This window comes from Boleophthalmus pectinirostris, unplaced genomic scaffold (assembly GCF_026225935.1).
Source record: "Boleophthalmus pectinirostris isolate CB_2022bp ecotype Guang Dong unplaced genomic scaffold, ASM2622593v1 HiC_scaffold_6, whole genome shotgun sequence".
Lineage (NCBI taxonomy): Eukaryota > Metazoa > Chordata > Actinopteri > Gobiiformes > Gobiidae > Boleophthalmus > Boleophthalmus pectinirostris.
In genome coordinates, this window is record NW_026571447.1 from 40,707,514 (window position 1) to 40,723,488 (window position 15,975).

At 40.8% G+C, this 15,975-nt stretch overlaps 2 protein-coding genes across 2 annotated transcripts; both read left to right on the forward strand.

Moving 5' to 3' along the window:
* The first annotated feature begins 487 nt into the window (after window positions 1-487).
* vmo1b (vitelline membrane outer layer 1 homolog b) lies at window positions 488-8,808 on the forward strand. The gene is made up of 4 exons (XM_020936750.2): window positions 488-709; window positions 2,190-2,302; window positions 6,455-6,761; window positions 8,750-8,808. Exons 1-4 carry the CDS (start codon window positions 488-490, stop codon window positions 8,750-8,752), a joined length of 645 nt encoding a protein of 214 aa, XP_020792409.2. The 3' UTR covers window positions 8,753-8,808.
* A 2,183-nt stretch (window positions 8,809-10,991) lies between these two features.
* Window positions 10,992-14,908, forward strand: LOC110171065 (uncharacterized). Its single transcript, XM_020936749.2, has 2 exons — window positions 10,992-11,588; window positions 13,108-14,908. The coding sequence occupies exons 1-2, from the start codon at window positions 11,268-11,270 to the stop codon at window positions 13,462-13,464; spliced, it is 678 nt and encodes a 225-aa protein (XP_020792408.2). The 5' UTR covers window positions 10,992-11,267; the 3' UTR covers window positions 13,465-14,908.
* The last annotated feature ends 1,067 nt before the right edge of the window (window positions 14,909-15,975 follow it).

The following is a 15,975-nucleotide window of genomic DNA, read 5'->3' on the forward strand; positions in this document are numbered from 1 at the left end:
ACTTTTTACTCTTTAAGTACATTTTTAAACATGTACATTAATACTTTTACTTTGTATTACATTTGTATTGAAGTAATAGTACTCTTACTTGAGTAAAAGTTGTGTTTCCTCTTCCCGCCGTGAGTCTAAAGAGACAAAATCTTTATGTGACGATCTGAAATTATTTGAACATTTGTGTTTTTTGCCGCTGCTTTGTCTTTTGTTTGTCTCTTTTGAAAACATCAGGTTTTGTGACTTTTTCATGTTTTGTTCTTCAGATTCTCTTCAAATTCTGACTCAGATGTTCCGTTTCAGCAGGTACTTGAGTGTTTTCTCAGCCCACTGCTTTGTACTTTTACTCGAGTACTGTTATTGTGGAGTAACATCACAAACAGAGTGAGAGAAACAGGTGACTCGTCGCAGCTGTGCAGACGCTCTGTAAATGATTGTACGTGATAAGGCGGCTCTACTTAAACCCCGAGAGCGCGTGGAGCTCTCGTGGAGAACCATGGCTCCTCGCGCTCCTCTGACCCTCGTGACCCTCGTGACCCTCGTGACCCTCGTGGTCCTCAGCGTCCAGGAGAAGGTGTTTGTCCAGAGGGCGGGTCAGGCCTTCAACAGCCGCAGCTTCAGCTCCGTCCTCACCGTCGCCAACGGGGAGCAGTTTGGAGACTGGACGTGGCCCGAGATGTGTCCAGAGAACTTCTTCGCGGTCGGCTTCAGCGTCAGGGTGAGGGGAGGGGGAGGGGCCTCGTACTCTTCTCTATTTTGTCTCGAAACGCTCCTAAACCGCGGCGTCTTGTGGAGGCACTTCTGGTTAAATGGGATTCTGGTCATTTCAGCTAAAATATGACACGAAGGTGAAGAGAGAGAGGAGAGAAAAGAGAGGAGAGAGAAGAGAGAGAAAGAGGAAGAAGTGAGAGAGGAGATAGAAGAAAGGTGAGAGAGAGAAAAGAGAGGAGAGAAAGGAGAAGAGAAGAGAGAGGAGAGAAAAGAGAGAGGAGAGAGAGCGAGGACAGAGAGGAGGAAGAGAGAAGAGAGAGAGGTAGAGAAAAAAGAGAGAGGAGAGAGAGCAAGGACAGAGAGAGAGAGAGAGAGAGAGAGGAGAGAAAAAGGATAGAGGAGAGAGAGGAGAGAGCGAGGAGAGAGAGAGAGAGGAGAGAAGAGAAAAAAGAGAGAGAAGAGAGAGAGGAGAGAGAAGAAAGGTGAGAGAGAGAAAAGAGAGGAGAGAAAGGAGAAGAGAAGAGAGAGGAGAGAGAGCAAGGACAGAGAGAGAGAGAGAAGAGGAGAGAAAAAGGATAGAGGAGAGAGAAGCGAGATGAGAGAAGAGACAGGAAAGAGAGAAGAGAGGAGAGGAGAGAGAGAAAGGAGACAGAAGAAAGAAAAGAGAGGAGAGAGAATAGAGAGAGAGAAGTGAGATGTGAGAAGAGGGAGGAGAGAGAGGAAAACGAGAGAAGAGAGGAGAGAAAGGAGAGGAGACAGAGTCAGTCTGTGTGGACGTGGACAGAGCAGATTCTCGTGTCAAAGTCAAACAGTTTTATCTCGATTCATTTTCACTCATTTAGAGCAGCGTCTGTGGCTGCACAGAAAGAATAAATAACTTACATTATTTCCATTTTAATTATAATTATAGAGTCTGAACAATGTTTTATTTTGAAAAATGACTGAACTTTCTCCGTCACATCTGTGTGTGACTCAGTCTTGTAAGACGTTTGTCTCGGTCGTGTCTGGATATAAACGTGTTGTGTGTGTGAGTGACGTCGTCAGAGGAGCCGATGGGCAGATTGGCACCTTTGGCTCCGTCCGTCTGCCCCAGGGCAGCTGTGGCCACAATAGTAGTTCACCACCACTGAGTCTGGAGTGACTGAATAATGAAAGTGTAAAGTGTCTCTGAGTCCTGATGTCTGCCTGCAGGTGGCGCTCACTGCACTCACTGCTGCTTCGTTAGTAGAAGCTCCTTCCTCAGTCCCTGAACTGAGTTTGGGGTAAAAAGCTTTTGCACCAGTGTTGAACATTTTTCTCTCTTTTCCCTCGTCTTTATGAAGCAGCAGAGTCACACGCTGCGTCAGGAGTCAGTGACGTAACCACACGACTCGACTCACGACTCGACTCTCCTCCGTCTGTGATATTTGTGATATTTGTGATATTTGTGATATTTGTGATATTTGTGACTTTCTCGTGATGTTAAAGTTGGAGCCGTGTGTGTTCAGGTGGAGCCAAACCAGTACGGCTCTGACGATACGGCTCTCAACGGGATCCGGCTCATCTGTGCCCAAGACGAGAGCCGCAGCTTCCTGTACACGGTGGAGTCGCACACGGGATAGTGAGTACTACAAATACACAACAAATACACCACAAATACACCACAAATACACCACAAATACACCACAAATACACAAAATACAACAATACACACAAATACACCAAACAAATACACACACAAAAATACACAACAAATACACAACAAATACACCACAAATACACAACAAATACACCACAAATACACCACAAATACACCACAAATACACAACAAATACACAAAATACACAAATACACAAAAATACACCACAAATACACAACAAATACACAACAAATACACAACAAATACACAACAAATACACAAAATACACCACACACAACAAATACACAACAAATACACAACAAATACAACAACACACAAATACACAAAATACACCACAAATACACAACAAATACACAAAATACACAACAAATACACAACAAATACACAACAAATACACCACAAATACACAAAAATACACAACAAATACACAACAAATACACCACAAATACACAAAATACACAACAAATACACAAAAATACACAACACAATACACAACACAAATACACCAAAATACACCATACACAAAAATACACAACAAATACACCACAAATACACAACAAATACACAACAAATACACAACAAATACACCACAAATACACAACAAATACACCACAAATACACAACAAATACACAACAAATACACAACAAATACACACAAATACACCACAAATACACAACAAATACACAATACACAACAAAATACACAAAATACACAAAATACACCACACAAATACACCACAAATACACAACAAATACACAACAAATACACTACAAATACACAACAAATACACAACAAATACACAACAAATACAAAATACACAACAAATACACAACAAATACACAACAAATACACCACAAATACACAACAAATACACCACAAATACACAACAAATACACAACAAATACACCACAAATACACAACAAATACAACACAAATACACAACAAATACACACAAATACACAAAATACACCACAAATACACAAAAATACACAACAAATAAATACACACAAATACACAATACACAACAAACAAATACACAACAAATACAAACAAATACACAAAATACAAATACACAACAAATACACAAAATACACAAAATACACAATACACAAAATACAAATACACAACACAAAATACACAAAATACACAAAATACACAACAAATACACACAAATACACAACAAAAATACACAACAAATACACAAAAATACACAAATACACAACACAAATACAACAAATACACCACAAATACACAACAATACACACACAAATACAAACAAATACACAACAAATACACCACACAAATACACAACACAAATACACAACACAAAATACACAACACACACACAAATACACAACAAATACACAACACAACAAAATACACAACAAATACACAACAAATACACACAAATACACACAAATACACAACAAATACACCAAACAAATACACAACAAATACACAACAAATACAAAAATACAAATACAACAAATACACAACAAAATACACACAAATACACAACAAAATACACCACAAATACACCACACACAATACACACAACAAATACACAACAAATACACAACAAATACACACAAATACACAAAATACACACAAATACACCACAAATACAAATACACAAACAAAACAACAAATACACAACACAAAAATACACAACAAATACACAACAAATACACAAAATACACAAAAATACACACAAATACACAACAATACACCACAAATACACAACACAATACACAACAAATACACACAAATACACCACAAATACACAACACACAAAAAATACACAACAAACAAATACACACACAAACAAATACACCACAAATACACCACAAACATACACAACACACAAAATACACAACAAATACACAACAAATACACCACACAAATACACAACACAACAAATACACCACAAATACACAACAAATACACACAAATACACAAATACACAACACAATACACAAAATACAAACAAATACACCACAAATACACCACAAATACACACAAATACACACAAATACACCACAAATACACACAAATACAAATACAACAAATACAAAAAATACAACAAATACAAATACACAACAAATACACAACAAATACACACAAATACACCACAAATACACAACAAATACACCACAAATACACCACAAATACACAACAAATACACAACAAATACACAACAAATACACCACAAATACACAACAAATACACAACAAATACACAAAAAATACACACAAATACACAACAAATACACACAAATACACAAAAATACACCACAAATACACAACAAATACACACACAACATACACACACAAATACACACAAATACACAACAAATACACACAAATACACACAAATACAAATACACACACACAACAAATACACACAAATACACCACAAATACACAAACAACAAATACACAACAAATACACACAAATACACAACAAATACACAAAAATACACAAATACACACAAAACAATACACACACACAAATACACCACAAATACACAACAAATACACAACAAATACAAAACAAATACACAAAATACACCAACAAATACACAAATACAAACAAATACACAACAAATACACCACAAATACACAACAAATACACAACAAATACACTACAAATACACAACAAATACACCACAAATACACAACAAATACACCACAAATACACACAAATACACAACAAATACACCACAAATACAACACAAATACACCACAAATACAACACAAATACACCACAAATACACAACAAATACACAACAAATACACACAAATACACAAAAATACAAAACAAATACACCACAAATACACAACAAATACACACAAATACAAATACACAACAAATACACTTGTGAATCATCTGCATTTTGACATATAAATAACCAATAAATACCAATAAATAAATAAAGATCTTGGAGGTGGGTTTAGTGTTTAAAGGAGGATAATTGATAAAGATAAAGACTGGAATTGAAAAGTTCAGAGTTGAAGCAGCTCCCACGTGGCCTTTGGGAGTGTTTGACTTTGACTAGAAGTAGAGTTTTGGGGAAATATTCACCACTACAGTATTATCAATTACCTAGAGTCATTAGTTCATTGATTGTTCTGAAGGTTCATATCAGTGACCTGAATCTGGAAACAACATCATTATTCAGCAAAGCAAACTGTGTTTATGAAGATTTAATGAGCAAATTAAACAGAAGCATTTAAATATGAAATATGCAAATGAGTGCAGATTATTATGTGTTGAGTCTAAAATGATCAATTAAGACATTCTGTGACATGTGCATACGACCAGGGAGAGAGGAAACGTTCGTTCGGTGGTGGTTTGACGTCTGAAGATTACGTGCCGGGACTTTCTGGAGAAAGTCAATTAGCTGAGTTCCAAATCCAAGTACAGTTGTGCCTTTTAATTTGTCTTGGTTACTTATTTAAAGGGACAGTCCAGAATTTTGGACATTTCCTCATGATCCAGAGAGTTGGAGACGTGTGGAGACACTTTTTAAAATATTCCATCCAGTCCTTGTATTTGCAGACGTCACTGGTGCCACTAAAAAACGTTTTACCCACTCCACAAAACACCCCTAACAAATCTATTATTACACCAGACTGTGCATGTAAATGTCTGTGTTACCCCTCTCCAGGCAGACGTTGCAGATTTGCAACACCTAAATTCCAACTACCTACTTACTCCACATCCATATTTTATGAGCTTTTTTTACTCAGGAGCCTTTTCTCCCGTCCAGGCTGATAAACGTGGACGATGCAAACTGTGCAAGAACAACTACACACAAACGGCCAGAAGTGCAAAATACTTTTTTTGTTTACAAAGGATAAAAAAGTCAGGATTGTATATTACTAACCCATATTATAATTTTCCCCAAATATCAGATTTTTCCTGATACTAAAAATTAATTTGAGCCTGAGAGGGTTAATAGTATAATGTCTGAAATAAAACTAACCTCGCATCACATGAATCGTTGCATGTTGAGGGACTATTTTATTATGCACTGTTTTATCAGTTGTATATTATGTAATAACTTAAGCCGCTCTGATGTTTTGTGTTATAAATTTTCTCTTCGTTCAGTTTCGGGGACTGGTCGGCTCCTCAGTACTGTCCGTCCGGGGTCCTGATCTCGTTCCAGCTGCGCGTGGAGCCTCACCAGGGAACGTTCGGGGACGACACCGCCGCCAACAACGTGCGGTTCCGCTGCAGCAGCAACCCGACGCTGGAGGGCGCGGGCATGACCTGGGGCGAGTACGGCCACTGGAGCCGCTCCTGCACCGAGGGCGGCATCTGCGGCATCGAGACCAAGATGGAGGAGTACCAGGGCGGGCTGGACGACTCCACGCTCAACGACGTGCGCTTCCACTGCTGCGCCAAGAACCCACAGGTCAGACTCAGGTCACAGGTCACATAGGTCAGACTCAGGTCACACATTAGGAAGGTTTTGGTTTTGGATGGTCTGAAAACTGAAGAATTTAAAGGTTCCCCGTGTCAGAGTCCTGCACAGGTTCGTTTCTGGAGATAAAATGAGGATTGAACAGACCGTTTGAATGCAGATTTGTCAGTACTTGAGCATAAAATAAATATTGGTAAACTCTCGAATCTGTCCAGTCGTCCATAAAATGTGCTGTGTGTATTTTATCTGTCAGAATCCATCCATCTGACTGGAGCAGGAGCTGTGAGTCAGACCTGTTCTCGGTGCATGTTGGGCTCCCCCAGGGCTGCCCTTTGTCACCGGTTCTGTTCATTGTTTTTATGGACAGAGGTTCTCGGGGCAGTCAGGGGTCGGAGGGTTCGGTTTGAGGACCACAGGATCATCTCTGCTGTTCGTAGATGATGTTGTCCTGTTGGCTTCGTCAGACCAGGACCTGCAGCTCTGGGGCGGTGTGACCCGAGTGTGAAGCGTCTGAGATGAAGATCGGCTCCTCCAAACCCGAGGTCGTGGTTCTTGACGGGAAAAAGGCGTCTTGTCGTCTCCGGGCGGGTGGAGAGTCTCTGCCTCAAGTGTTCTGGGTCTTGTTCTGGAGTGAGGGGAGGATGGAGCGTGAGATTGGCAGGTGGACAGGTGCAGCGTGGGCAGTGATGCGGTTGCAGTATCGGACCGTTGTGATGAAGAGGAGCTGAGTTTCGATTTAGCGTCAGTCTCCGTTCGTCCCCTCACCTCTGGTCATGACCGAAAGGATGAGATCGCTGTTTCCTCCGCAGGGCGTCTCCCTTAGAAACAGAGTGAGGAGCTCAGTCACACGGGAGGAGCTCGGAGTAGAGCCGCTGCTCCTCCACGCTGGAGGGACTATGTCTCTGGACTGGCCTGGGAACGCCTCAGGTCCCTCTGGAGGAGCTGAAGGTGAAGTCCGGGTTGAAGGAAGTCTGGGAGTCCCTGCTTAGACTGATGGATGGATGGTTAATATTTTGAATTATTTTTAAGAATCCGTGGCTCATTGTAAAGGGAACTTAGAAGGAACCAGCTCGGGCGTCTGTTCTGATGTCTCCTGGACGTGTCCCTCAGGAGGTGTTCATGTCCCACCTGGAGGAGACCCCGGGGAAGACCCAGGACACACTGGAGGGACTATGTCTGTGGACTGGCCTGGAAACGACTCAGGGTCCCCCCCGGAGGAGCTGGAGGACGTGTGTGTGGAAAGGGAAGTCTGGGAGTCTCTGCTCAGGCTGCTGCCTCCGTGACCCGACCCCGGATAAGAGGAAGAAAATGGATGGATGGAAATGAAATGAAACAGTTTCACTTTCTTCAGTACGAACATGAATTCAGACGCGACTCGACTGTCAAAAACACGTCATCACTTCACAGGATTTACTTATCGAGCAGAAGACTGGACTAAACCAGAACTGAACCATGACTGAGTATTGGGACGGGCTCGGAGGTGCTCCCATGTGACCGCGGGTGAAGGGCCGGTGTAGAACGACACTAAACCCAGACGTCGCCCGATCGCTCTTTGACACTCTGCTCCAAAGGCTCGGGGTTCTGTCTCTCAAGTCGAAGATTAGTCCTGGTTTAGTCCTGGTTTAGTCCTGGTTTAGTCCCGACCTGCCCCTGCTGGACTCTGATCTGTGTCCATCACCTGTTTTCTCTTTGGGGATATTGTTGCTTTGTCTGGAATGTTCCGCAGTAAGACTTTAAACTTAAACTCTAAACTTAAACAAACAGGCGGTGCATGTTACAGGTCAGATCTTTGCTTTTAAAGGATTTATTTAGCTCTATAATCACCTTGAACTGAAGAAAAAGAAAATAATATAGAAAAGTTTAATGTTGGAACCATCAAAAATAGAACAAAAAATGAACTTGAGAATTTTAACTAAATATAAAAACTCTTCTTCAGTGAGTTTGACATTTCTGTAACAAATGGTGTTTGTTTGTGACAGTGAGAAACGAACCAGAGAGAGAAGACTGAACACGCTCCTGAACACGATCTGCTCCTGACTCCACTGAGAATAAAAGTCTAACACAACAGAACTCACTGTGTTTTACCTCAGAGGAACAGAAGAGTTTGTGTTTAATATCGTAATAAAAGTTGTAATAAAAATACAGTTAAATTCGACCTTTTTCATTACAGCTGGAAGTGTCTCTCTGTAGGTTTGTGGAACTTCCGGTTAATGTTTTTGTGTATAAATGTGTGTGTAAATGTGTGTGTAAATGTGTGTGTAAATGTGTGTGTAAATGTGTGTGTGTAAATGTGTGTGTAAATGTGTGTGTGTGTAAATGTGTGTGTAAATGTAAATGTGTGTGTAAATGTGTGTGTGTAAATGTGTGTGTGTAAATGTGTGTGTAAATGTGTGTGTGTGTGTGTGTAAATGTGTGTGTGTAAATGTGTGTGTAAATGTGTGTGTGTAAATGTGTGTGTAAATGTGTGTGTGTAAATGTGTGTGTAAATGTGTGTGTGTGTGTGTAAATGTGTGTGTAAATGTGTGTGTGTAAATGTGTGTGTGTAAATGTGTGTGTAAATGTGTGTGTGTAAATGTGTGTGTGTAAATGTGTGTGTAAATGTGTGTGTGTAAATGTGTGTGGTAAATGTGTGTGTGTAAATGTGTGTGTAAATGTGTGTGTAAATGTGTGTGTAAAAATGTGTGTGTAAATGTGTGTGTAAATGTGTGTGTGTAAATGTGTGTGTAAATGTGTGTGTCGTATTCTCCAGCAGCTTCATAAATCTGTCCCATCACCAAATCTTATTAACTATCAAGAGAAGAAAGAGCAAAACTTAAAGGAAACAATGAGACACATGAGTCACACAACAAACTCAACTCATGTTCTGATCCTGAAGAAAACAGAAGGAACTTGTTCACTCAGATTTCATGATGTGGATTTATTAGTATTTGATTTACGGCTCTCTGCTGACACCAAGTGGCTGGACATGAGATTACAAATATTTTTATTACATCACTGATAATATATGAATATTAAAGAGCCACGTACAGACAGTGTTGGGGAGTAATAGATTACATGTACCGGAGTTATGTAATCAGAGTACAAATGATGAGTAACTGTATTCAGTTACAGTTACTGTTTCAGTGAGTGGTAATTGGATTACAGTTACTTTGTTGAAATAAATGGATTACACAGAGGGATTTTTGTGTTTTCACATTTTGGGCTATTCCCTTTTTTATTTTTTTATTTCAGTAATTCCACTCATTGCCAGAAACCCAAACAGGACGTGACAATAAAAGCCACGTAAACATCTTGTTCATGTTGGTGGCGTCAGTCACACAGTGGACGAGGTCGTTACTAATCGTCGTTGTTAATAATCTGATTCGGCATCATTTTGAGTAAAAAATATCAAATATCACTGATTTTTATTGGGCTGGCGCCTTTATGTTTGTACTGAAAGTTATTATTATTTTTAATAAATAATGAGACACTAACAGTAGATGGACATAATTTAAGGCGGCAGTGATCTCATATAAAAATCATTTTTCTATCAATAATATTTTTAATATGGTTTAGGAAAAACTGGGCTTTTTATTCTATTTTAGCAGATAAAACATGTTCAGATCCTCTGACTATTTTTAGAAGATAATGATGAACGTTTATTTTACTTTGGATTTACTTTGAATGTTACTGGTGAAATGTTTTTTGTTAGAGTTGGTTTAATGTAAATAGTTTCTTTAATGTGAACTGTTCCTGCCTGAGGACTGCACATGGAAGGAACTTGGAGCCAAATCTGTCACAGAGCATCTTTTCTCTGAGATGAATGTTTTCTGTGCACTGTCCTTGTTTAAAATCAAATAAGATGAAAAATAAAAATAAAAAAAAGAAAGAAAGAAAAAGATGTAGCGATTTTGATACAGATTTGTGTTGAATTTTGTTCAGCAGAAACAACTAAATCAATTGTTTTTTCAAGATGTTTTTATTTGTATATTTCTGTTTACCCAAACTACAAATGTGTTAAAAATAAACCATCAGCCGTTTCAGCAGGTCTAAGAAAGTATTTTTATTATAAAAATACTTTTACTTTCCAGAAGTACTCCAGCTGAGTAACAAACTGGAGAACTTCTGGAGAACTTTCACCAGTCTGTTGGAGCGCTTCTGTTTATGTTCAGTTTTTGACCAGTGGGGGGCAGCAGTGCACGTGCCGCACCGGAAATAAAAGAAGAAGCAGATGTTTACTCGGGGATATTAATTTCAGGATTTGATTAATTATTTTTGATTAAGTTATCATTTAATCACTCTTGTTATTAGTATTATTATTTATTTATTTTTATTTTTTTGTATTAGTAAGTTGTATTTACGTTCCCACTCCTGATCAGTTGGTGGCGGTAAAACACAAACTCCACACGAAGAAGAAGATGTTAGCTCTGCCTCGGGCTAAAGCTAAAAACACTCTGATAAACTCTTGAATAAACAGAAACAAACAGTGAAAAACCGGTTAATAAACAGTGTGAGAAAATGTGGAAGAGCCGCAGACTGAGGGTTTTGGTGCAGGAGCGGCTCTGCGCGGCCGCGGAGGAGATTTTCGCGCTGTTTGAAGCGACGATAGCGGAATATGAAGAGGAAGTGCGCCGCTCCAAGAACCAGGACCAGAACCAGGACCAGGACCAGAGGACCCGGGACATCCTGGACTCTGCTCTGAGCCTGTCCATAAGTCCTGGACCCGGGCTGGACCAGGACACTGCGCGGGTTAAAGAAGATCCAGAAGAGCCGGAGGTGGAGGAGCCGGAGCTGGAGGAGCCGAGAGTGAAACAGGAGGATCACAGAGTCTCAGTGCAGGTGTGTAGAGGTCAAAAGGATTCTGTTTAGAGTCCAGACTCCAGTTTTGACCCGTGTCCCTCTGTCCCTGCAGTTTTATTTAAAACAACTAATTTGTCTCAGTTTTTATTCAAGAAATGTCCCAGGGTGGGTCGCCAACTCCCTGAAAAATAAATAAGGGACACCTCATTGGCAGGGCCGGTGTCCTGTCGATGTGGGTTTTCAGGTCCCTCCTGTAAAAGGATCACACACCTGTGAGTCTGTTTTCCCCCTGGAGGCTGCGCTGGGCCCACGTTGGTGTGTGTTTTATATTTTTAGTCATTCTGACGCGCTTACGCCCCCTGCTGTCTGACACCTTCTCCAGGAGTGTGTCCCGTGTGTCTGATCTGAAGGACGCTTCACATTTCTGCTCCTGGTTTTCGGGTCTCGAGGGCGTCTCTGATCCAGCGCAGGGGTTTGCAGCTTTAAGCACAGACGACTCTGGCACTGCTCCAGTCTGTGACGTGGGTTTGTCTCTTGCAGTGCTCAGATATAAATGATTTTCATTACAGTTGTGGTTGTATTTGGAGTAGGGATGGGCATGATTAGTCGATTAATTGATAATTGATCATTAAGAATTTCATCGATTACGTTCATTTTAATCGACAAACTGAATGTATGTTTGTGTGTGTCGTGACCAAACAGGTGTGTACATGTGTCTCTGCATCAGAAGGAGCGAGACACAAACAGTGGGTCAGTCTGTAACGAACCGAAGCACAAATGTGGATTTAACCAGGATTTGTAGAAGAAATTCCACACTTTCCGTTGCGTTGGGACAAGTGTGAGTCCATGTGCACAGTGGATAAAGCAGCACATATGTTTCTGTGTCCAGTGGGAAAAAGTTTTTCCAGGTGAGAGTCGCTCAATGTGGATGACGAGGCCCCGCCCCCCTCCCCCCGTACGCTGTCCTGGTTTTGACAAACACAAATCTGGTCACACTGACCTGTATTCACCTGAGTCATGTCTTTTAATCCAACACAAGTTGAACCACATCAGCGACACAAGAGCTGGAGTTTTATCTTCACTTAGTTTATGTAAATTAGTGATGTGGTTTTAAGTTTTGTTTCTGTGAGATTTGAACAAAACTGAATTAAACACATTATAATGTCAAACAGCTGATGTGGCTCTAGAGTCGTTATGTTTATATGTCGTAAAGTTGAATTTATTTATGCAGATTAGTAATAATGCAGATAGTAATAATAATGATGATCATTTTAATATAAAAACGTTAATGATTAATTGATAATCCATCGTTAATTCTTTCGACGATCGATTTAGAAAATTTCATTGAATGCCCGTCCCTAATTTGGAATGATCTCATCTGGAGGCTGTGTGTTTGTTTTCATCTTGAGATTGATAAATGTCTTTAAGATATTTCTAACAAACTCAACTCGACTAAGAAAATGACAGAAACATTTGGCACATTTCTGATTGAAATCTAGAAATATTCTGATTATTTTTTTCAGAAGTCAATATATTAATGTTTGTCAATCTTCCTCAGATCTCCATGGGCGTCTCAGAGTCCAGTGCCGCCTTTGTGAAGACCGAAGAGTCTCCGCTGCTTCAACAGAGACAAACTGAGCCCAGCGAGGACACACAGGGAGAGGACGTCAGGGCAGAGCTTCATTCACCCTCAGAGCATCTCAGAACCTTTAACATGGACTATGACGAAGACTGGACCGCTCCACTCAGATGTTCAGCTCCACAGATGAAGACAGAGGCTGATGGAGACTTCCACGACCTCCACAACCTCCACCACCTCCACCAACCAACCCCAGATCAGAGCCGGAAGGAGCACTGCACAAACCTCACATCCACCCCCCAGATACCAGCCTGCACCAGAGACCAGAACCACTGAGAACTCTGGAGACACTTCAGGAGACACTTCAGGAGACACGGCAGGAAACGCTTCAGGAGACATGTTAGGAGACACGTTAGGAGACACGTTAGGAGACATGTTAGGAGACACTTCAGGAGCGGCCGAAGGAGCTGAGGCCAAGAAAAACGAGTGCCCTGTGTGTAAGAAGAGGTTTGGGTCTGTGTGGTTTTTACGGAGACACTTCAGAGTTCACACGGGAGAGAGACCATTCGGCTGTTCAAAGTGTAAGAAAACATTTTCTCAGAAGTATAATCTGCACGTGCACCTCAGGGTGCACACGGGAGAAAAACCTTACAGGTGCTCGATCTGTTCGCAGAGGTTTGCTCAAAAAGCTGCGCTGATTAAACACAGACAGAAACACACCTGGGAAAACTCCTACAGCTGTTCATAGACTGATCTGAACAAACGTGAGAACAAACAAAGGCTAGGAGCTTTCAGCTGCTGCATCTGTTATGAAGGGTTTATAAAGGCTCTGCAACTGTTTTTAAGCATTTATAAATGGTGTACATCTGTTATAACGTGTTTATAAAGGGTGTACATCTGTTTATAAATGGTTTATAAAGGATGTACGTCTGTTATAAAGGGTTTGCCCAAGAGTAATTTAAAAAAAAAACACACACGACCGCTCAAAAGTGTGACTGAAGGATTATTGGTTGTGTTCATGAGATGTTTTAAAGCTGCACTTTTAACTTTTCTGGTGGAGGGTCTGTCACCTGCTTGTTTCTATGGATACATCACTGCTCTGCCTGGAATGTTCCACAGTGTGACATTAATTAAACAGCTCTACTTTACATTTATTCCATTACAGGTGGATTAAGAGCTCAAAAATACCTAGAAAAACAAACATTCTAACTGTGAGCGGGGTCACCTCTCCACAGATCTGACCTGGAACTTGGTAGAGGTCTCCACGAATATAGAAAGGAAAAGCGTTTGATGGACTCTCCACCACAAAAGTGACACAATGCAGCTTTTAAAGAGCCTAGAATTATGTGTTGGAGTTTGTAGAAGTTTGAAGCTGCTGTCTGAACCAAAGTGTTGAAGATTCTGCTGCTGCGCTCCACCTCTGTGTAACTCACAAGTGTCAAATCACTTCGGACTATTTATATTTATTATAAAGAGTTAAATTTGCTTTTAGTTATTTTCAAAACTTCTGAAGTGTGTGCTCAGGTTCCACATGCAGTGTTATAAAGATGTAACTGAATGAAACGTTTGTGATTGTTTAAAATGATATAAAATGCATTTGTATCACAGTGCAGGCGGCAGGTGCGAGGCAGGTGAGGCTTGCTCTTTGCCCTAGAATGTGTTAAAGTTGAAGTAGATCTCTGTAAGAACATCTTGCTTATTAAAACTGTAGAAAAACACGCGTTTGTGGACGATATATTTAGAGGTTTTGCTTTGAATAAAAATGTTTTGTGAGTGTAAAGGTCTGAAGATTTACGTTCACGTTTATTTATTTACATGTTGATCTCTCCGTCGTCCAGGCGGGATCCACGACAACGGAGAAATTCAATTCTGTCACTGGACAAAAGGTTTTGATCGAAAGTTTTTTCTCAGTTCATCCAAGCTGCTTCTTCAGTTCTGGTCAGTCGCTGGTGGACACTTCCTTATATCTGCCTTAAGGAGGAGCTAACTACACTGAAACTACTCTGAAACTAACACACACACTTATGTTATTAGGTTCGTTTTTCAGACCAAGAGTTTGTTTTTCATACCTAACAGTTTGTTCTGCTCCCTGCTCCTCTTCCTCTTCGTCTCGTGATGTTTCTGTGTCGTGTCGCTCAGTTGATTTAAACAGGTTTTGTCTCCGTCTTCCTCCGCAGCGCCACCTGCAGTCCCACTTCCTCAGGGCAGAATCCCACGTGTGTGAGAGTAAAAAAGCCCCCTCACCCTGGTTTATCTTCCTGTGGGCATGTTTGTGTATTTCGATTGCCTCTTTAATCCAGTGGTGATGTTTGCCCCGTCCCCGTCCAGAATCTGCTTCTCTCTTTTACAGTGGCCACAGATGGACGATTTGAGTTGTTCCTGTTCTGCTTTGTGGTTTGTTGCTCGTGTTTCGCCTTCGCTGTTTCCTTCTCGCATTCTGTCCTGTGTTCCTCTTTCGTGTACTGAACGCCCTCCCTCCCTCCCGTCACAGCAACATCACGTGACACTGAGGAAGAGCGCAGGGAGCAGTCGAAACTGTCAGGTATGAAAAACAAACTCTTGGTCTGTAAAAAGACCAAATGAACCTCACTGAACTAACACACACTTGTTTGTAGCTCAGTCTGTTGAATTGCAAAGAGTGTGGACTGTGCCTGAGTCCCGAACAGAATCCTTCACCCTTCGTCCCTGGTGGAGCTCTCACATCTCTGGACCCGACTCGTCTCTGTTGTTTTCTTTGTTGTGGTTTAGGTCTGGGGGTGGGGTTGTAAATAGGAGACAGATGAATGTCTGAGGCCTCCATTTCTGTTCAAGGATGAATTGTTTTTCTTAACAAAAACAGCCTCTTTA